This window comes from Erinaceus europaeus, chromosome 12 (genome assembly GCF_950295315.1).
Source record: "Erinaceus europaeus chromosome 12, mEriEur2.1, whole genome shotgun sequence".
Lineage (NCBI taxonomy): Eukaryota > Metazoa > Chordata > Mammalia > Eulipotyphla > Erinaceidae > Erinaceus > Erinaceus europaeus.
The window spans coordinates 31778672-31801344 of NC_080173.1; the positions used below are offsets into that span (position 1 = coordinate 31778672).

Sequence of the window (22673 nt, forward strand, 5' to 3'; positions counted from 1 at the left end):
GTATCCATTTTGGAAAAAGTTAGTAGATATATTTTAGGTATATTCCAAGGGGCCCATGACTTTACTAATTTTTGCCTGAGCCCAATAGCTAACATGCTGGTAGGCTAAAGGTATTGTGTGGGGAAATGGTGTCAGAGTTGGAAATAGAACTGGAAAGCTGGATCTAGGCAGAGAGTAGCTCCCAATTATGAGGAAAGTATATAAGTATTGTTAACTGTAAACCTCATCAATTTGATCTGGGGTCCATATTCAGCGCAGGAGCCTGCCTAACTTCTGCATCCCTGTAGGTCTGAATTTGCATTCTGTACTCATAGCTAGAAACATTCTAGGCCACACTCATTGCAGGACCTGTCTTCCTCAAGTAGCAGAGTTAAGGAAAGATAGAAACAGGCTGGGAGTATGGACTGACCTGCCCATGTCCCACAGAGAAGCAATTACAGAAGCCATACCTTCCACCTTATGCACCCCATAATGATCCTAGGTCCATGTTCCCAGAGGGACAAAGAATAGGAAAGCTTCCAATGGAAAGGATGAGATACACAACTCTGGTGGTGGGAATTGTGTGGAATTATACCCCTCTTACCCTACAATCTCGTCGATCATTATTAAACCAATTAAAAAAAAAAAAAGGAGAAGGCAACGACAACAACAGTGGCGGGGGGCCTGGAGATAGTTCACTCAGTAGAGCACACAATTCACACTTTACCATAACAAGGACCTGGATTCAAGCCCCCAGCCACCACATGCAAGCACTGTTCAATGGGGAAGCTTCATGAGTGGTAGAGCAGTACTGTGCTGTCTTTCTTCTCCTTCCCCCTATCAATCACTCTCTATCTCTAATGAGGTGAAAGCCCATCCAGAGTCGTGGAATCATGCAGGCAGGAAGCCCCAGCGATAGCCCTGGTGGCAAGAAAGAAAAAAAAAATTTTTTTTTTATTTAGAAAGCAGCAGATCAGATTTATCATTCCATTTAGATAGAGAGGTGATGATGATGGTAATAAATGTGAATTGACAATTATAAGCTAGTGGTCCAGGAGGTGGTGCAGTGGATAAAGCATTGGACTCTCAAGCATGAGGTCTGGAGTTCAATCCCTGGCAGCACATGTACCAGAGTGATATTTTGTTCTTTCTCTCTCCTCCTCTTATCTTTCTCATAAATAAATAAATCTTTAAAAATGTATAAGCTGAATGGGGCCAAGTGGTAACATACCTAATTAAGTGCACACATTACAACACAGAAGAACCTGGGTTCAAGCCCTTGGTCCTCACCTGCAGTGCTTCAGGTGTCTCTCTTTCTCTCTCCCTTTGAACCTCCTTCTGCCCTCTTGACTTCTGGCTGCTTCTATCTAATAAATATAATTTAAGATATATATATATATATATATATATATATATATATATATATATATATATATATATATATATATATAAAACTTGAGGGAACTGGGTAAATGATATATAGGAATTCTTTGTACTCTTCTTGAAAATTTCCAATAAATCTAAAATCATTTTGGAACAAAGGATAAAGAGAGCCCTATACATCCCAAAGGTAGTACTAAGAAAGAAAAACATCAGTCCATTCAGTAACCTAAGAAAAGAATGCCCTGGGCCAGAAAAAATAGCTCACTTGGATAGTGCATCTGCTTCACCATGTTTGCAGTTCATGTTAGAGACCTCCCCCCTGCTGCATTCAGTGCTGTGGTGTCTTTCCCTCTCTATCTGAGGGAAAGGGGGGAAAGGGTATCTCCTCTCAGACAGTGAAGCTCCAGTAACCGTACTCCCCCCCAAAAAAATGGGGGGAGAGGAAGGGAGGGATGAAAACAAGGGAAGGAGAGAGGGATGTCTTATCATTTTAACAGTCACACAGCAATTACCTTTTTTCCATATCTATGGACCATGAGTAAGAATTACTAGTAACACCGTATAGAGATTCTAATTTGTTACTGGGAGAGCCATCATATGATATTAGTTTTCTCCTGCTTATCCTTGCTCTCCATTCTTACTGAGTAATGAGGTCACTAAGCTGGTAATTTGTATGTGACTTTGTAATTTTCTATAATGTAGAAATTTTGGGTCTGCTGTAATTAAATAAACTAGATAAAAAGGTGCTTATCAGAAAATGTCTCATTAACTTGGAAGTCTTTGACAAATCTTTTCTGATGTCCTTAATGTGTTATTATGAAATTCAGTTACACAGCACACTCACCTAGCATGTTTCAGTAGCAATGGCTAAGGTGAAGTGTGGCTGACAGTGCCCTACAATATTACAAATAGGAATTGTGTTAATTTTCACATTAAGATACATTTTGTATGGAAAGGGTGAATGGAATGCAAAGAGAACCTCTACAGTATAGACTTGTAGTTATTCTACCATCCTTTACTACTTTAATTCCAACAGAATCCAGGTCCTACCTTGTTTTACCACTAAAGGTAAAAACACACTGATCTTCATTGACCAAGTAAAGATAATGATCATCTTAACTAAATTTTATTGAGTGCTAACTGTCCTCAGATCTATGCCAAATGCATTATATCCTTGATTTCCTTTTACTTCCTTTTTCTTTGTTTGTTTGTTTGATAGAGACACACACAGAGAGAGAAAGTGAAAGAGACCATAGTTTTGAATCTTCCTTCATTGTGGTGGGGGCCAAAGTCACATACATGGTAAAGCAGCACACTGTCCAAGTGAGCTCACCAACCTCCTTGTTTTCATTTAATCCTAACAAGAAAACTCTGAAGTTATAAAATATATATGGGGGGGGTGTTAATGATGACAAGTGATTTGCTCAGATTTTTGCACTTGAAAACATGGAGATGGGACTGGATCCAGTGCTCTCAGTTATTGGTTGACACTGTCTTCCATTGTAGATAAGATAGTAGGAAATACAGAACTTTGGAGAGAAATTATTTAGTCCTGAGAACATGCTCCCCTTGACAGTTCCAAGACTAATTTCTTCTGTGAGTCACCAAGCAGAATGTGACTATGACTGTGTCAGACTTTCTTACCCAATGGCTCTAAGGAGCTTTGTCTCTGCTACATTAATTCTGAGTTATTGAAATAATTTTCTTTTGTGATAGGAACTGTGTTGCTGTTTAATAGCAATGGTAACACACTTTTGAGAGTAATAGTCATCATCATTTAGATGATGTATTTATTGAACAACTAGCTAAGTGTCCAACTCCATATTAACCAATTTATAAGACAATAGTAATCACTGGACATCTTGTCTTCTTGAAATATGGAGGGCATATGTTTCTCTTTGGAAGCATCAAGAAATAGAAGATCCAGGGGAAAGGTAAAAGCTATGTGTAGAATTACAGACATGTTTATTCACTTTCTTCTTTTGTTCATAGGGACTGGTTAAATATGCTGAGTCCACCGATTGTACCTCCAAGTCAACAGCCAGCCGACCAGCATCTGGATTCTTCTGAAAGTTTGAGTGCTCAAGGTGGGAAAATGAAAAGTGCTACTCATAAAAGGATAAAAATAATGAAATTGAACTAGAGGAAAAAACAATCACTTTGAGATGCTGCTGTTTTTATTAATTGCTGAGCACTTAGGATCACCTGCCCAAAGTAAGAGAAAGCATGCCTCATTTTATGGGATGATAAGTTCTTTGCAACAAAAAGAAATATAAGTGAGAGACTGTCCTTATTCTTTTTTTATTTTTATTTATAATAAGGAAGCACTGACAAAAAACATAGGATAAAAGGGGTGCAACTTCACACATTCCCATCACCAGAACGTCATATCCCATCCTCTCCCCTGATAGCTTTCCTATTCTTTATCCCTCTTGTTCTTCTCAAGCCAAAATAGAGTTTCAGGTATGACTTTGGTGTCAAATTGACCAGATGAATTCTAATCCTAGCAGTTTCTGCTATATGCTATCTGACCTTTATGAATTTTGGTTGCATTTGTAAAATAAGCCTGAAATCAAGTAATATCCACCTTTCATGAGAATTTTCATGAAGATTCAATGCAATATACTGATAGGAAGCACATAGAATAGTGCCTAATAAATGTCAACTACCAGTCTTATTATAAAGCAGACCCAATACCCCAGCATCACCAAGACACATCTTTTTATTAGTTCATTAAAGCAGGGATCATGATGGAGGAAATATGATAGGAAGGAAATATTAGTGATGGAAACATTGGACGGATGCAAGAACTTGGCAAGACCTATAAGGATAAACCATTAATTTCTGACTATGAATTCTTCTTCTAGCGTTTGCCACTATGAACTCTAAGGAGGAGGAACAGAAAAAGAACTTTTGACAAAAATGAGAGGGGTTGAGACAGTAGTGGTGGAGGGGATTGAAAGTGGGGTGACGGGCAGAGGGTAAATAGCATAATGGTTATGCAAACAGACTCTCATGCCTGAGACTCCAAAGTCCCAGGTTCAATCCCCCACACCAGAATAAACCAGAACTGAACAGTGTTCTGGTGAAAAGAAAGAGAGAAAGAAAGAAAGAAAGAAAGAAAGAAAGAAAGAAAGAAAGAAAGAAAGAAAGAAAGAAGGAAAGAGAGAGGGAGGGAGGGAGGAAGGAAGAAAGAAAGAAAGAAAAAGTGGGGCAACAAATCATTTCTGAGTAGGAAGCCCTGAGACAGTTTTCTGAGTATGAGTATAAAGAAGGAAGTGCTAGATCTGAAGTTGAAAGCAAATAAAAGAACTTAAACCAATATAAATTGCTCCAGCCGAGGTGCCAGGGTTTGTTCCCTTCCTTTGCCTGCCCTGGGGAGAAAGTGGAGCAGCCCATTTTTCTTCAGGTGTGGAAAATTCCTAGCGAGAGCTCATCCATCTAGGTTGCACATTTTGGCCGCCCAAGGGATGGAGCCGTCTGTGTGATTTACTATCTGAAATAGATGATGCCCCTCAAATTGGGAATCTTTTGCAAGGTGTGCATTTATAATTACTTATGACAGAAAAAAAGTCTCAGCTGTCATGGGGAGACCTTGCTGTGAGGGAACAAATAATATGTTATGTTAAGTGTCCTAAATAAGCTGCAAGAACTAAGAGCATGGTCCTTGAGCAAAGGCACCAAGATATATATTAGTGATCCGTGGCTGAAAGGATGTCTTAAAGTCACCATCACAGAGTGAGGCTGTGACAGGAGGAGCTCAATTATTTTGAAGGTAAACAGAACTTCTGTGGAAGGCAAATTAACAGCTCAATTGTCGAAGCCTGCAGAAATGTCCTGGCCATCAAGAACAAGATCTGGTGCCTCCTGCCTGCGGCCTTAGATTTTGTCAGCTGTCTCCTGTCCCTACTCTAATATGCTGGGGTGGTCTGTAACTAATTAATACCATCAAAAGTTAGTGTTTCCTGTTTGTTGAGTTTTGGTGTGTTGAGTCCACAGCCTTCTGCCATTATGTTCTCATCTGTTTTAATGAAGATTAAAGAAACCTGGGCTCAGGGGCCAGGTGGTGATGCACCTGGTTGAGTGCACATGTTACAATGTGCAAGAAGCTGAGTTCGAGCCCCTGGTCCCCATCTGCAGGGGGAAAGCGACACAAATGGTTACGTAGTGCTGCAGGTATCTCTCTGTCTCCTCTCTCTATCTCCCCCTTCCTCTCAATTTCTGGCTGTCTCTATCAAATAAATAAAGATTTAAAACAAAATTAAAAGAAAGAAAGAAAGAAAGAAAGAAGAAGAAACCTGGGCTCAGGGAGCCCGCTGAGACCCTTAGAGAGCGAGAAGGAAGCACACCTGTGGGCAGCCTGTGTTTCTCCCTGGGCCTCACCCCACCACTGCCTCCAGTCTTCCTGGGGTTTGAAACCAAATAACTGTGTTACCTGTTATACAGCAAGGAACCAGGGAATTGTTCTATTGAAAGTTCTTGATCTATAAGGAAAAAAAAAATCTCTGAAAGGCCTAGTAGTTTATTTCTTTAATGAAAAAAAAAAAAGTGGGGCCAGGAGGTGATGCACCTAGTTGAACCCACATGTTACAGTGCGCAAGGACCCAGATTGAGCCCCCACTCCTCACCTGCAGGGGGAAAGCCTTGCGAGTGGTGAAGCAGATCTGCAGGTATCTCTCTGTCTCTCTCCCTTTCTACCTTCCCCCTTCCTTCTCAATTTCTGACTGTCTCTATCCAGTAAATAAATATAGTAAAAAAATGTTTTTTAAAAAAATAGCAGACCTCTGATCATCTGTATAGCCCTAGCCCTGCCCTCCCTCCACCCATGCTTGCCAGGAATAAGGTGGCTGAGTTCTTCTAGGGGAGTGAGTGGTATGTCTCAGTATCTCTGTGTTGACCAGGTCTTGGAAAAAGCCTAGAGAGGGAGCAGATGAATGAAGGACAAGATCAGGAGATGTCCAGGCCTTGTTATTTGCTCATATTATCGCCTATCTACTTGAAGGCCTGCTTTTTCAGACTATCTTATCTACTACATAGGTCTTTCTCTCACTTATTCTTGTATGTTTTCTTCCCAGTCTTGTCACAGTTTGTAATTTGTTTATTGGTTTATCTTATTTCTAAGTAGCTTGTAAATTTTTAAGAGCAGAAACTTAAGTCTGTTTGCTCACGCCTAGATTCCGAATGCCCATCATAATTTCAGATGATCAATTCCCATTCAAAGAAAAGCATGAAGGGGGAGATGAAGAGAGAGAAAGTAATATTTTCAACTGGTTGTTTCTTTTTGTTTAATTGAGTTTAATCCAAAGAGAATAGTTTCATACCTCCCCAAAATATATACCAACACAACACCAAAATACTCTTTTCTTTCCATTGTAGGACATTGAGTTCCTCCACCCCTGCCATTCTCCTCCTTAACCACCCTTAGAAGCCACAGATCTGCATATGTAGCCCTAGGATTTATACATGGTTCCAACCAGTGGGAACCATGGTTATTTATTTCCCAAATTTTACATATGAATGGGATCATCTGGTGTTTATCTTTTTCTTGTGATTTGACTCACTTAGCATGATCGCTCACGGTCCTATCTTGTTGTAAAAAGTGGAATTCTGAGTTCATCGTTTCTCACAGTTTGGTATTCCTTTGTGTGTCTGTACCACAACTTCCTTATCCACTCATCTGTCATTGCACATTTGGGTTGTTACCAAATCTTGGTTATTGTGAATAACAGTACAGGTACCTTTTCAAATAGAGTTTTTTGTGTTCTTAGGAAAGGAATTGTTGGAGCAAATGGTAAGTCTGTTCTCCTTCTTCCCCTCCTCTTCTTCACCTCCTCCCCCTCCTCTTCCTCCTTTTTCCAAAATATCTCTATACTGCTTCCCACAGGGTTAGACTGGTCATTTCCGTAAACAACTTTAGAGAAAGGGGGAAAGGTTAATTAATTTTAAACTTTCAGCTTCCCAATTCCACTTTTTTAGCATATTAGGTATATTTCTAAAACATAACAGTGAGAGTATTGGACTTAAATGCACACATTTTAGCAATTAAAATACTCAAAGATCATCTTATATAATGACACTTAAACTTTATTTATTAACAATGTAGACTTCTTTGAAGTGAGATGTCATATAGAATCCCAGGGGATAATCAGTTGGAAAAATAGAACTACTTTTGCTTAAGAAAGAGTTAAAGTCTCAAACCCCTGCCTTGAGTTTCTTATGAATCAGTTAAAAACACTAGGAGCACAGAAGTGGTCCAACCTCTTCAATTGCCTGAAGAAGTAAAAGACTTATGCAAGGTTAAATGCCCAATCAGAACCCCAACTATGATTAGGATTCCAGCTCCCTCAACATGAATACCTTACACCCACTGTGCTGGGATAAGAAAGTGAAAACCACTTTGTGGTTCACAGGGCAGGGGAATGTGTCTCTATTTTAGAATTCTAAGGTAAAGGGGACCAGGCGGTAGTGCAGCAGGTTAAGCATACATGGCACTAAGTGGAAGGATTCATGTAAGGATCCCAGTTTGAACCCCTGGCTCCCCACCTGCAGGGAGGTCACATCACAAGTAGTGAGGCAAGTCTGCAGGTGCCTTTCTTTCTCTCCCCCTCTCTGTCTCCCCCTCCTCTCAATTTCTCTCTTTCCTATCCAACAGCAACAATAATAATAATGATAAACAGCAAGGGGAACAAAAGAGGAAAAAATAGCCTACAGAAGCAGTGGATTTACAGTGCAGGCACTGAGCCCCAGCAATAACCCTGGAGACAAAAATATATATATCATTAGCAATATATATATATATATATATATATATATATATATATATATATATATATATATATACTGTTCCATAGTCCATGCTTCAGGTCTACCTCTGGACTTTCATTCTCTTTAATTGAGGTCTAAGTACTATCACTAACTCTCCACATGGACACTGGGACTCAGAGCAGGAAAGTGCTCTGCTGAGCCCCCATGTCACTATCAGAGATGGAAAGGCCAAGATGTGTCCATACAGAGACTTCACTGCATGTTGACTACATGGAAAGATGGTCTAGCCAGTTAATATGTAATTCTAGAAAACTTGCCCCAGACCAGACAAATTTAAGTGCATGTGTTACATCTGGCTCTTGAGTTGTGACTTTATTCAACTCAAACATGTACCACAATTTTGGGGTGATAAGAATGTGCCTCAAGTACATAAAGGCTGCCTTACAGTGAACAGCCAAGCTTCTAGTAGAGCTGACCGGCTCACAGGAACAGCACTGAGCTCCATGCCACCATGCTGGCAGCACTCACACAGTCCCCTGGGCCCTGACATATTTGCTAGATATCAGCAACCATGGAGCTGGATGTTTTCAACATAAGCACAATGTGGAAATGGGAAGTGAAGGGTTAGAACTTTCTCGAGAAAACTACCAAACTAACCTTTTGAAAATGAGCCACACTTTGCTTACAAAGTAGTTGTCAATTTATCTTTGACATTTGTCCCTTTATAGATATGACCCTTATTATTATTCAGACTTGCCAGCTCCAGAATGAAATAGGCCCGTAAACCTCTTTCATAGTGCCACAGATTATGAGTAAGAAAGGTGTGTTCTGAAGAGATGTTGGAGTTACCAGAGCCTCATAAAACAACACTCTCGGGGCCAGGCAGTAGTGCACCAGGTTAAGTGCACATAGTGCAAAGCGTAAGGACCGGCACAAGGATCCAGATTTGAGTCCCTGGCTCTCCACCTGCAGGGAGGTCACTTCGCAAGCAGTGAAGCAGGTCTGCAGTTGTTTTTCTCTCTCCCTGCCCTTTCCATCTTTCCCTCCTCTCAATTTCTCTCTGTCCTCTCCAGCAGCAACAACAAAATTGGGGGAAAAAATGGCCACCAGGAGAAGTGGATTCATAGTGCAGGCACCAAGCCCCAGTAATAACCTTGGAGGCAATAAAGGGGGAGGGGGCATGCCATTTTTTATGACAAAGCTAAGTAGAACTTTTCTTTGTGAACATCGATTAATCTCCCACAAAACACAAAAAGACAGTACATGATGGTTCTTGTATGTATTTTATAGGTAGCTCCAAATTACTAGTAAAGAATCCACAGGAGGGGGCTGGCAGGGGCACACCTGGTTGAGTTCACATGCGTGAGGAGCTGGGTTTGAACCCCTTCTCCCTCCCTACAGGAGGAGTCACTTCACTAGTGGTGAACCAGGTCTGCAGCTGTCTTTATTTCTCTCTCCTTCACTACCTCCCCTCTCAATTTTTCTCTGTCCTATCAAATAGAAAAATAGAGGGGGTGGAAAGGAGGGGAAGAGAGGGAAGAGCCACCCTAGAGCAGTGCACTGGTATGCCAGCTCCAAGCCCCAATGATAAAACCATAGTGGCAAAAAAAAAAAAAAAAAAAAAAAAATTCTGCAGGAATTTCACAGCTCCTCAGAACATTTTAACCAGAATAAGGAGGTTCTGGTCACCTGCTGCGCTCCCAGTGGAATCCTCTCTCAGGTCTCCTCTTTTCTGGTACTGGGCTTCTGCCTAACACTCTGAGCCCAAAAGCATCTTCTAAATCCTTCTCATGAATCATCTCACCAACCTTCATGCTTCATGGAAGAGCTACACTACCCACAGTGCTGGCCACAGCACCCACCACATAGTAAATTCTCCATAAATACTTCATGTGGGAACAAGAAAGCCTTCTCCTCATGGGCAGCATGAGGATAAGTAGGTCTGCCTTCTGGATGCTGAAGATTGATTTGAGGTGAAAAGAAGACTTGGGATGGTGACAAGAGGTGAATCAACAGGTAGAATGCACATGTTACCTTGCAAGAGGACCCAGGTTTAAGCCCCAGGTCGCTGCATAAGAGCACTTGTGGGGGTGGGGAGAAGGGAGCTTTACAAGCTGTGGAGCAATGCTACAAGGTCCTTCTTTCTCTGTCTTTCTCTCCCTCTGTATCACTCCAGTGTTATGTTGTTATGGTCCCAGTGAGGTGAGAGCACAACCTGGATCACTGCCCCCCTCCCCACATTCCCGCCCCGTGCATGCAGCCCCCACACTTCCCAGACCACAGATTTCTCACTTAGATCAGTAAGAGGTGTGTAGCTAAAATGTGCACTGCAGCTATTTTTCAACTAGGAAGTTCTCTTTCCTAGAGTTTACTAGATTAAAAAATAAATCTCTCTTAGTATTCTTAGCATTTTGGGCCCACCCCACCCCACCCTCCAATCTCAACTCTCAGTTTGTAAAATAATCCATTCTTATGTATGACACTCTTCAGATCAGAATCCCCATCCTTTCTTCTGTGGGGCCTTTTGTCCTTGGATTAACCTTGGGGCTGGATATATTTCTTCATACACAGCTATCAGGACCCAGGAGGTGTCATCCCCAGAGAAATGATAGAGCAGGAGGAAATCGGGGCTCTCGGTTGTTCTAGAAGTGAAATCAGTAATAGAGAAGTAAACACATTGCTGATGTCTAAAGCACTCATGTTTTCTCCCCCCACCCACCCATTCCAAGATTGCCCACTTATTCTCCAGAAGGACTTCTGGCCCAGGATGTGGTTCCAGCTGCCCTTACTGGAATGCCCCCCCCCCCAGCTGTACCAAAACCCCTTGTCTAAAGTCAGGGCCTTGAGATATTATGAACGTTGTAGCCTTTAGAGTGCAACTGTCTAGCTAAGGGCCATTCTTTGTGAGTAACAAAAATGTGTCTAGGGTTGTGAGCCACACCTTTGTTTTGCAAGTCTTTCCCCATCTTTACTTAGATATAATACATAACAATGAGTAAGTTTGAGGTGTACAACATCAAGTTCATATACTAATCAATGTACATTTATAGAGATTTACCTATAAAGAATGACACTGTAGTAAGTCCTAATTAATTATCCAGATCCTTCAACACTTTGGTTTAAATAGCATTCTCCAAGTAACATATAGTCGTTTTGTCTTTAAAAAGGGGTGATGTACTTATTTCCAAAGTAAAAACTAAAGTACAACCATGGTATCTTATTGACCAAAACAAAATTTTAAAAATTAATGTGTGTGTGTGTGTGTGTGTTTGTACAGTTTTCTGAAAGAGGAAATATCTTTTCGTGACTTTTACTTCACTGCTGATCATTACTCTTTCACTTGAGGGCATTATTTCCTGAGATATTTCAGCTGTGCCTATTGGAATGCCTCAGGTTTGCATGAAAGATTGTTTTTGTTTGGGGGGATTTTTTTTTTTTTTTGCCCTACTGTGAGATATTGGCAGAAGAGTTTCTAAGACCCTGGGCCCATCAGAATCTTATCTGAAATGTCATCATTATTGATCCTAAGACTGGCTGTTTCAAATGGCGACCCCTCACCATTGAACTGTTTAAACAATACTGTATTAGTATGCACATAAAAGTACAGTCAGTCAGTTCACAAGATCTATAAAAGAGAAAATGCATTAACTTTTTTTTTTAATTCTCAATGACAGCGTCAGAAAATCGAAAATCAAGTAATGTGTCTTGATTCAGAGACTTAAATCTGATACACTGGTGCCGTTTGTCTTCAGGCTTGAGGACTTAGACTGGGCATATAGGTTTTCTAACATCGACAACTAAATGCGTTAAATGTAGATAATTAAGCATTTGTATTAATTGACTTTCAGAAGGTGAACAGGAAGGATTTGTGGCCAGGGCTGATCCAAGGGTGGGGGAGGGCAGTTGCATTTGGTTTGGTGCCATTGGTTTTTCCTCCCGTTATTGCTGTTAACCACTTTCAGAGTGGATGAGGCAGAAAGTTTGTAAATAGATTATTATCTGAAAGGCAATTTGACTTCACTGGAAATGACTTTATTATGTGGAGACGAGTGAAAATGCAATTTGGACCCCTGTCCAGATGCTTTCACTCTGGTAGCGGAGAATGGCTTTGTTTGTTAATTTGTCCTTTTAGAGTCTCTGCAGCCAGTCTGTAAAGAGAGCAATTTAGCATGTGGGGGGAAAAAACAAACTTGGTACTATCCAGGAATATAATTGAAAATTACCCCATACCCATGCACAATAATTACCTTTCAAAACATTTCCCATTGCTTGACATCATAGTGGTAATTGCTTGATGATACTATAATTTCATTACGTAGGGATTACAATGGCAAAATGATGTAAGTCAGAGGCTCTGGAAATTAAGTTATAATGAAAACAAAACCTTTTATGCATGCTTAAAGCACTTATTTCAATGTAAAATTATACATAATGTCACCCAATTTTTGTATGAATGTCATTGTTAGTAGGGTTTTTAAATTCATCCATTTAGAGCTTTAGTACAAAAAGCCACAAAACCTGCTTGAGTCCCACAGTTATAATGCATAAGGTTCCAGTACCATAGTAATATCTATTGGAACAAATGCATTTCTATAGCCGTTATTGCTTCAGTTTGCATGCATTATGTAGCACAACCTCTGCTAATGAATTGGCTCCACCCCGATCCCTTTGCAGCTGGGTAATAAAGACCCACAGCCCATTACCACAGTTATTTTCATCTTGAAAGATTCCCAACTGGATGTAAAATGTATTGAGTTTTCTAATTTAATAGTGCTAGTTTAAATTTTTATCTTGGTGGAAAGTTCCAGGCACAGAATGCATTAAACAATTATATAGCATAAAACTCTTCTATTCCAGAGAGCAGAATTCCTCTCCCCTCCTCACCCTCACTGTGTGTTGATGAAATAAAAACAAGACATCAGCTGGGCGATCCCTGAGATAGCGTCACTCCTTCATCCCAGTCAGATGTGACTTTATACCTGGAGAAGTTTGCCTTACTCCTCGAAAGGCATGACTTATGGCATAAAAGCTGTTTTCACTTAAAGATGAATTTAACATAATGTCCTATGTCAAACTAGCTTAGTGTTTCATATGAATTCACTGTTTTTTGTTGTTATTAAAAAAAAATCACCTACCATTTCAGGGTAGGGAATAAAGTCTAAACAAAGATACTCCTCCCTTATCTAACTGAAATAACTCGTGTTTTCCATGATGATGATTATAACAATATCTTGCACTCACAGTGTGAGTGCTGTTATATTTTTAGTTCCTATAGGGACTTCAGCAGGTACAAGCACTATCTTTGCTTTACTTATGGGGAAATTGAAGTTCAGAGTGAACTTCTGAGGCATCCACAGCTGTGAAGTAGCAGAAATAAGATTTGGACCCAGGCCTGTCTGATCCCTTTGTCTAAGTGTCTTCAAGTCTATCTCTGTGCCTGTCTCTTGCCTTAGTACTTTAAACTGTATCAGCACTCCTGCTCTGAGCTTTAAAACAGTTACAACCTGTACTTCATGATGTATTTTATCATCATCATCCTTAGTAGCAATAATAGTAAGGACCATCTATTGAACAACTACAACATTCTCTGTGCTAAGCCTACTAGCCAAGATCCAATTTACTCTTCTATGAAACTCTATGAAATAGACTGGTATTTCTGTTTTGTTTGTTCATTGCAGTACAGGGTCTTGCATATGAGCAACTCCACTGCTCCCAGACCAGTTTTTTCATTCTTTTTGTTTCAGATAGAGTGAGGCAGAGATGCCATAGCACAGAAGCTTCCTACAATGCTATGATGCTCCCATGTGGCCCCAGGGTTTGAACCTGGAACGAGTTCATGGCAAAACATACACCCTACAGGCTGAGCTGTCTCCCAGCCATTACTCCTGATTTCTTAAGGAGGTTTAGTGAGGTAGTGAGGTGAAATGACACGTAACCAAACTGACATCATCCAAGCAGTAAACAGCAGAGCTCTATCCATCCCCACATTTACCTGGTTAGAGAGACCTGTCATCCAACCCCCAGATGAACTACTTCATTAGTAACTACTTTTGTTTCATATGGGGGTGTCATATCCATAGCTACATTACTCCTTCCCATAGCAACACACAGTAGTTACCAATAAATTGATGTGGTTCTGTTTATGGCAGTAGCACAAGTGAAAGGGGTGATGGGTTGATCATCTGAAAGTAAAGGCCAGTGTACAATCTCCTTTGATGTGCTTGATATGCAGATGTGCCTGTGCCCCAAACAGGCTCATCTTCTGTGTGAAACAATCCCTTGAAAAGCATTCTGGGCCTCTCCAATTTAGCAGAGGAAGGTGGAGGCAGGACGTCCGAGATAAGGTAACAATAGAAAAGAAAGAGAGGCAGCTTGCCTGCTCTGGATTCCATTTCTTAATTAGAAAGCTTGTGGGGTGCACAGGTCACTTCCCACTATTAATGTGGCCATTAGCAAAGTGCTGACAGATACTTCAGGGACATAAACCTCTACAGCCAAGAGCCACAGAGGCTCTTCAAAGACACAACAGGGATCACTGCCTCTGCGCCCATTTCATCTACAAAACCTTGCATAATTGGGTGCCCCAAGCCCTGCTTCATTCTCCCTGGCAGTCTGTGTTCTATTTCTTGATCAGCTCTAATAGTAAAAAAAAAAAAAAAAAAAAAAAAAAAAAGGGAGGGGGCTTTTGCATTGAACCCAAATCTGGGTACTTGAAACTTACACATACACCACCCATTGGTCATCCTGCTTCCTCCTGGAACCCCAAAGAATCTTCTTTCATTTTCTATCCTTTGTTTATTTGAAGTCTCCATCCAACTCTCTTTTCTGGAGTTGGTAAACTCAGTTCCACTGGGCCTATTGAACCATTTGCTTGGGCTTCTCACATGAGCAAACGCTCTCATCTTTGTCAGTGGTTTTTGAAAATGGAGGAATTGAATTTCTTTTGTTTCCAATTCTATGATTTTTTTTAAGTATAGAATATCTTTACAGTCTTCTTTTATTATTCATTTCCATCTTTGAATTCCCATAGTGTAGTTAGCTCCCTGTAGAATGTGCTGCACCATCTTTTGAATAAAAAGATCCAGCACAGTATGGAAGAGAAAACACAGACTGGGAGTCTCTCCCTGGGAGTCTGGGAAGGGAAGAGTGCCCGAATGCCTCTGATTCTCTGACTCCCTCATCCATCAAAGGGTACGAGGGTCCTGTTCGTTGGCCAGAGGGCTGCAGGAGCCCCTGTAAGAGCAAGTGCTGTCTAACCATGGAGGACTCGGCTCTTTGAGCTGTCAGTAAGCACAGCAGAAATGACTGTTCCTCTCTCCAGCTCCACACCTTTTCAGGACAGCAAGCACTGTGTGAATGAAGCTCAGAAAAGGTTCAGTCAACCTGGGGTGTTCTCAGGTCTGTGCCCAAGCCCTGAGAAGACAGTTTACCTCTTATAGCATTAATTTCCTAGTGCCTGGTGTGGTGCCAGGAAAAGATCAGTCAATATTTTAATTTTGGTTTTGGTACTTATTTGGTTTTTTTTTTATAAAAGCAGAGAAAGAGAGAGTGAGAAACCACAGCATCAAAGCTTCCTTCAGTGCAATAGGCTTAAATGTGGGTCGTGCACGTAGCAAAGCACTATTCAAGTGACCTATTCCACTGGCCCTGGATATTTTGGGGATGGCAGAAGAATGGCTGAGGCTTGGTTTCAGACCCCCCCCCCACTTTACCATCTCCCTTGGACTTCACTTCAGTTTTTCACTGTGCTAGCAGTGTTGGCTCATGATCAGCTTGGTTAAATTGTGGCTGGAGAAGATGGTTGCCACCACCACACTTCAGATCATGGGCTTTGTTTCATAGGCACATATCTCCCTTTCTAAAAAGAAAAAAAAAAACAAAAAAAACGAGGCCTGTCAATGACACACTATGTTGAGTGGCACCCATTACCATGACTCAGGTTCAAGCCCCCACTCCCCACCTGCAAGGAGGAAGCTTCATGAGCAGTTGAAAACTCCCTATGAAAATTCCCTGTGCGTGGTGCTCCCACTTGGTGGCCAGGAGCTCAAACCCAGGTCCTTCCACATGATAAAGTATATGCTTTCCTGGATGAACCATCTCTCATCTCAAGAACTCCTAGCACAGGGATTTTCAGAAATATTCAAAAAACTTTTGCTGTTGATGGCATCAAATACCAAAGTACTTAGCACAACACTGGAGACATGAAAAGGGTTCAGAAAACATCTTAAATGTTGTTAAAATTCGTAGGTTCCAGCTGGCCGGGCTAGCTTCACGGGTGGGTAACAGAGACGACCAGAGACATACAGCTGGGCAGGGAAGCTGTATTTCTTTATTCAGGAACAACGATTCATAAACTAAACCAAACTAATCACCAAACAAAACTCTGCTGCCTCTTTCTCCCGCGGCGGCACCAAGCACTCTCGAACTCTGCAACTCTCCAACTCTCGAACTCTGGAACTCTGGCACTCTCTGGGGGTTCCTAGGGGCGGGGCCAAGCGGCCCGCGAAACTAGCAGGACTGATCCAATTTTCTTGGCGGGGGAGAACTAGAACAACCCAATGTAAAGCATACAACAATTCCCCCTTTTCTTTTTAACTAAATGACCACAGTATCAGGGGTGTGGGGTGAACAGAAACATATATCAAACAGGCATTTTTAAAAAAGAAACTGGCACAAACATGGAGAAACATGTAAGCAAGTAACAAGAACCAGTGTGCTGCCAAGGGAAGGCCTGAGGGGGCCATATTTTGCCTCTGTGGGCAAAACTTTATCAGCTTAAAAAAAACATTTCTTGCCTCTGGGGGGCGTACTTGACTCGACAGACATTTGCATGGGGGCAGGGAACGGCCTAGAGTCCCAAAGGCAGCTGGCTGTAATTTACTTATTATGAAACAAAACTTGTTATTAGCATAACGAAAGCACAATCTAACATTTCTAATAGAGAAGGGATTTGAGACTTTTACATATCAACGTCTTTCAACCTTTCGTTACACCCATTCAAGATGGAGTCACACCCTAGTTGTGCGCAGGAAAGGAAACCTCAGGCATGAGAATAATTAGCATAGCCATTGTGCGATCTACCATTTCTAATAGAGAAGGTAATGGAGGGTTTTATATATCAGCAAGTCTATTTAACCTTTTGTTTAGACCAACTTAATTAAAATATATTGATTGTTAACTAATTTTTACCTCAGACTTTAAATGTAAGTTAATTTTATCTTTATGAGAATTACGTTGAAAACCTTTTTCATTTAACTTTGACTAGTAAGAATTTAGCCTTAAAGTTACTGTTTACCAAACTTTAAACATACACATAAACATGGTCATTAATGCACAAGGAGAGAAACCTTTGTTACGAAGACATGTCATTTCAAACACAAATTTAGATATGTACTGTCTTAGTTGTTGGGGGGGGGTTTCACCATCCGGAGGTGGCTTTCCGCGCAGCTCCACTTCAAGGAATTGCAGGTTGCGATCTATGCACAAATCTCTGCGTACTCCAGCTTGTCTGCCTTCAGACCTGACTGGCAGCTGGAGATCTCGTGTGCCCAGTTTCGGCAGGGAGCCCAGGGGTCCGGGAGGTCTGGGATCGTTCCAGAATTCATAGCAAGAGGGCGGGCGGACCAGCCTTGTAGAAGGCATGGGCCTAGGTGCCCAGGGGTGGCGGCCATGATAGGCCGCCGCGGCCCTGCCCCATGGCCCTGTCATGTCTGCTGCCCTGCTCGCAGTGGCCGAGCAGCATGGAGGGATCACACGTCCAGTGCCCTGCGCCACGCAGTGGAGAGCCGGCTCCTGTGGGCTGGCCTGTGTGCTGGCATTGGGCTCCTGCGTGGTGGCATCGGGCTCCAGCGTGTTGGCATCGGGCTCCAGCATGTTGGCATCGGGCTCCTGCGTGTTGGCGTCGGGCTCCTGCGTGCTGGCATCAGCCTCCCAGCCGGCTGGCTGGCTGTTCCACCAGGTGGAAAAGGCAGCTCCGCGCCTCGCCTCTTGCCGGCTGACTCTTCCCGACTCCCTCTTCCCGACTCCTCTGGCTGTTTTGAGAGCGCCCGAGCGCATGGAAACCACAGAATGGTCCAGAGATAAATGTTCCAGAAACGGCAAAACAGTCTCGTGAAGAAAGAGCAGAGGCCTTTGGAGATCTCTTCACAAGCAGAAGAGAAGGCCATAGTACATATGTAGCCAAATTGTCTTCACTTATCTGAGAGATGCGCAGGTCAGGTCCACGTGGGCGCCATTTGTTGTTAAAATTCGTAGGTTCCAGCTGGCCGGGCTAGCTTCACGGGCGGGTAACAGAGATGACCAGAGACATACAGCTGGGCAGGGAAGCTGTATTTCTTTATTCAGGAACAACGATTCATAAACTAAACCAAACTAATCACCAAACAGAACTCTGCTGCCTCTTTCCCCCACGGCGGCACCAAGCACTCTCGAACTCTGCAACTCTCCAACTCTCGAACTCTGGAACTCTGGCACTCTCTCGGGGTTCCTAGGGGTGGGGCCAAGTGGGCCGTGAAACTAGCAGGACTGATCCAATTTTCTTGGCGGGGGAGAACTAGAACAACCCAATGTAAAGCATACAACACTTAGAAAGATAAATTTTCAAGCCAGGTGGCGGCACACAGGGTTGAGTGCACATGTTACCATGTGCAAGGACCAAGTTCAAGCCCCTGGTCCCCACCTGCAAGAAGAAAGCTTCACAACTGTGTCTCTTTTCCTATCTCCCTTTTCCCTCTGTATCCTATAAAGTAAAAATAAATAAAATATTTAAAAACAAGTTGTCTTCATTCTATGCCACTTGTAAAATAAAATAAAGCAGTAATATAGACAGTGAAAGTTCTCTTCATCCATACCTGTTGTAATTAAAATATAAAAAGGACTCACTCGGCTTTGCAATGGCTAGGAGTGGGTTTAAACAATCAACGATTTATTACCGCAGCAAGATAAGCAATTATTGGCAGGGGTAAGAACAAGTTAGACCCATAAGTCCTTGAGTTAGTTACCAGTAGTTCAGCCCCACCTGTTCAATTTCTCTGGTCAGAAGCAGCATGGTGGGTCATGGGAAGCTGAGCCGGGATTCTCGCAAGCTGGAGAAGGAACTCGGACCTAAAAGGGTTAAGAATAGACCAGACCCTTGAGAAAGGTTAATTACCACGGTTTAAATTCATGTGTCTAAGCCCCAGGAGAAGCAGCCATGGAGGGGGTGATCATCTAGGAAAGCTGGGAGCTGAGAGAGAACAGTCCAGGAACTAGGAGCAGGCAGCGTGCAACAGAGAGAACCTCTTCCACCTGTGTGAGCTTAAGTTCTGTCCTGACGAAAGCCTGACTTCAGCCCATGTATAAATTATGTCCACTCGTCAGCTATACGCCAACAACATCACAACACATACCACCTTATGGCTATCACATGAAGGAGAAATTGACCTTCAAGCCATTTCAGTGCTCCCAGTGGACCTTAACTACCGCTAATACAAGTAAATGACACAATGGGGGCTGGAAGGTGGTGCACTTGGTTGAGTGCACACATTACAATGCACAAGGACACGGGATCAAGCTCCTACTCCCCACTTTCAAAGGAGAAGCTTTATGAGTGGTGAAACAAAAAGGTGTCTGTCTTTCTTTCTCTGTATCTTCCCCCTCTCCTCTCAATTTCTCTCTGTTTCTATCAAACAAAATATAAGGGGGTAAGGGGAAATGACTTCATAGTATTGGCATAAAGCCCCAGAAATAACCCTAGTGGAAAAAATAAATTAAAAAAGTAGCACCTAGCAGTGTATTTTCCACTTGTTGTATGCTTTGTGTATCTCATATTTACCACAATGTTATTCTTTTAATGTGTGTGTATTCAGTGACCTTTTTTGGATGTGTAGGTGAGAACTGAGTTCTAGGATATTTAATTTACAGTTGTACATTTGTACACTCTGGCTGATGAAGAAGTTTAGACCTGTGATCCCCAAGTTTTGAATCCGGCTCACATTCCCCTGATCTTATTTGTGCTCCATTTGCCAGAACTCTTGAGTCATTAGGCCCATCCCTCCCCACCACCATCCCTGCCAGTTCTTATCAGCTTTTCTTATCCTTCACAGTGAGTCTGCCCTTCTTATCACTGGTTCCTGTCCCTTTTACATCCATTGTATAGTGTCTTATCAGGCCTGTTCCATCCTTCTGTCATCATCCACATGCTGCCCCTATAGAGCAAACTTCCTGGGAGATACAGCAATTCCTGCATCAATGCTTCCTGGTGGTAGAGGAATCACCCCCAAGCCTTCAGCTAATATGTCTGTGGTTCCCCTTTCCGCAGGTGAAGAAGACCTAAGTGTGGAAGAGGATGAGGAAGTGCTGACTCTGCTGTATGACCCATGTCTGAACTGTTACTTTGATCCTCAGACTGGGAAATACTACGAATTAGTATAACCCCTCCTTCCAGGGCAGAAAATGGCTGCCCCCAAGCAGAGCAGGAGAGTACTTCTGGCTCCACACAAGCTTGGGCAGGCCCAAGGAATCAAATACAGCTGAGATTAAATGAATTTATTTTTGTAAATAATGTTCCATGTTAAGAATACCTACTTTTTTTATAGATGAGTGTAATCTTTGAAACTGTGACAGAATTAATAGAGACAAGATTTTAGGCTTTTGAATTGGTTACTTGTTGGTTCTCACCCTACCTATAATTTTATTTCATACAATTTTATGTAAAAGAATTAAGAGTTATTCAAAAAATTCACAGTGTTAATTATAAATGATGGCTTGATATACAGAATGTATTCTTGTTTAAAAGATATCTGGGTACCTTTTATTGTATTACCTATTTGTATTAAAAAATACAAATTCTAGAAGAATACCTTCTAGACTGCTTTTTTTTTTAACCTCATGAGATAGAGAGAACTTAGAGTACTACATTGCACTGTACTTGCTGAGCTACTTCCCAGTAAAAGACTAGACTAGCCAGAATATTCTTAGATGATATTTGCCTTTCCTTAGACTCAGTAAAGGGAACATTGTGAACTGATGAGACTTCATGACTACATATTCTGACACTGGCCCCACAATTTCCATTTTGTTATGGTTCATACCAGAATTTGCCTAAGACCTTAACATTGCTAATCACTTAAGCTGCTTTGCTTTATCTGTTTTTTTAAATCAATTATCTCTGAATCCCAATAATACATTCCAAATCTAGCTTATGGATCCAGACTTAAAAGGAATACGCCCATTGGAACACACCTCCATCACCACCACTTCTGTGACTTTGACCTAGAGAAATATAGAAGGCTTCTCTGGTCTCTCAAGTTTATACCACTGTAATTCTGATTAATGCATCACAAGGAAAAAAATGTATTCTTCCTGAATTTGAGTAGATGGCCTTGAATTGTGTGGTAAGCATATTAATATTGAGCTCTAGGAAGTACTTATATTAGCTGGCATGTTTTGTTATTTAATAAAGATTTTTTTTAATAAAGAAGAGTACCGTTGGAAATGAAAATTTATTGGTGTGCAGTTGGATTTAATGGTGGTACTATAATTTCATTTAATGTTGCTTGATAGAGGAAATAAGAGCTCATCTTTCAGGAGTAGATTTGGGCTCCTGTTCAAAGAATCATACATTATTTAGAACCATGTTTGTGCCTAGTAAGCCTTTAATCCTATTGTTCACAAAGTATACCTTTGTTATGAGTTTCTTCCCAAGATCTTCATTCTTATAAAATGCAGATAAACCACAGAGGCTTCAGAGAGTATACAGAATGACAAAATATCTGGGTTATCCTGAATATGACCTTGAAGATTAGAGTAGGACTCGGACTACCTTGTTCCTGTTTATTGGGTCTAAAGACCATCCACATAAAGAAGAGAGTCCATTGAAAAGCGGTGCTAAAGAAGACATGGAGTTAGTTACAAACAGCAATCTCATGAGCTGATGAGATTTAGAGATTGCAAGTACCCACAAGGCCTTCCCAAGTAGATTTGGACTAGTACCTAGAAAGTTGTCAGAAGTCATGAATTGCAAGCATGACAGCCATGGCCCAGGATTCAAATACTTGTTAAATACTCAGACCCTGAGAGACACAGGAACCTGGGCAGTTACAAGGATCCAATAGTATAAACTACTAGTTTTTCCTTCCTCTAGTGTCTGCTATAGGCAGTCCTCATGATCATAGGAAAGGAACAAAATGGTTCCTAAAAAAGAAGGTGCTGTGGGGGCTGGGCAGTGGCACTGTGTGCAAGGATCTGGGTTCGAGTCCTGGCTCCCCACCTGCAGGGAAGATGCTTCATGAGAAGTGAAGCAGGTCTGCAGGTGTATATCTTTCTCTCTCCCTATCTACCCGTCACTCAATTTCTCTCTGTCCTGTCAATAAAAATTAAAATACAAAGAAAAAAATGGCCACCAGAAGCAGTGGCTTTGTAGTGCTGGCACTGAGCCTCAAAGATGACCCTGGAGGCAAAAAAAGGGGGGTACCAAAATGGGAATGGATACCAATCTGGCAAAAATGAAAGTTGTATACCCTACTAGTCTAGACGTATTGTCACCTTTGGTTTCCTTTGCCCTTCCC

At 41.7% G+C, this 22673-nt stretch overlaps 1 protein-coding gene across 6 annotated transcripts in view; it reads left to right on the forward strand.

Annotated features, from left to right (window-relative positions):
- CFAP20DC (CFAP20 domain containing) overlaps nt 1-21576 on the forward strand; it is a 307663-nt gene extending 286087 nt beyond the window's left edge. For all 6 annotated transcript variants that reach the window (XM_060203003.1, XM_060203000.1, XM_060203002.1 and 3 more), the window contains 2 exons: nt 3355-3449; nt 20426-21576. In XM_060203003.1, coding sequence (XP_060058986.1) covers nt 3355-3449; nt 20426-20538 — 208 coding nt within the window. In that variant the 3' untranslated portion in view covers nt 20539-21576. The remainder of the gene's footprint in view (nt 1-3354; nt 3450-20425) is intronic.
- The last annotated feature ends 1097 nt before the right edge of the window (nt 21577-22673 follow it).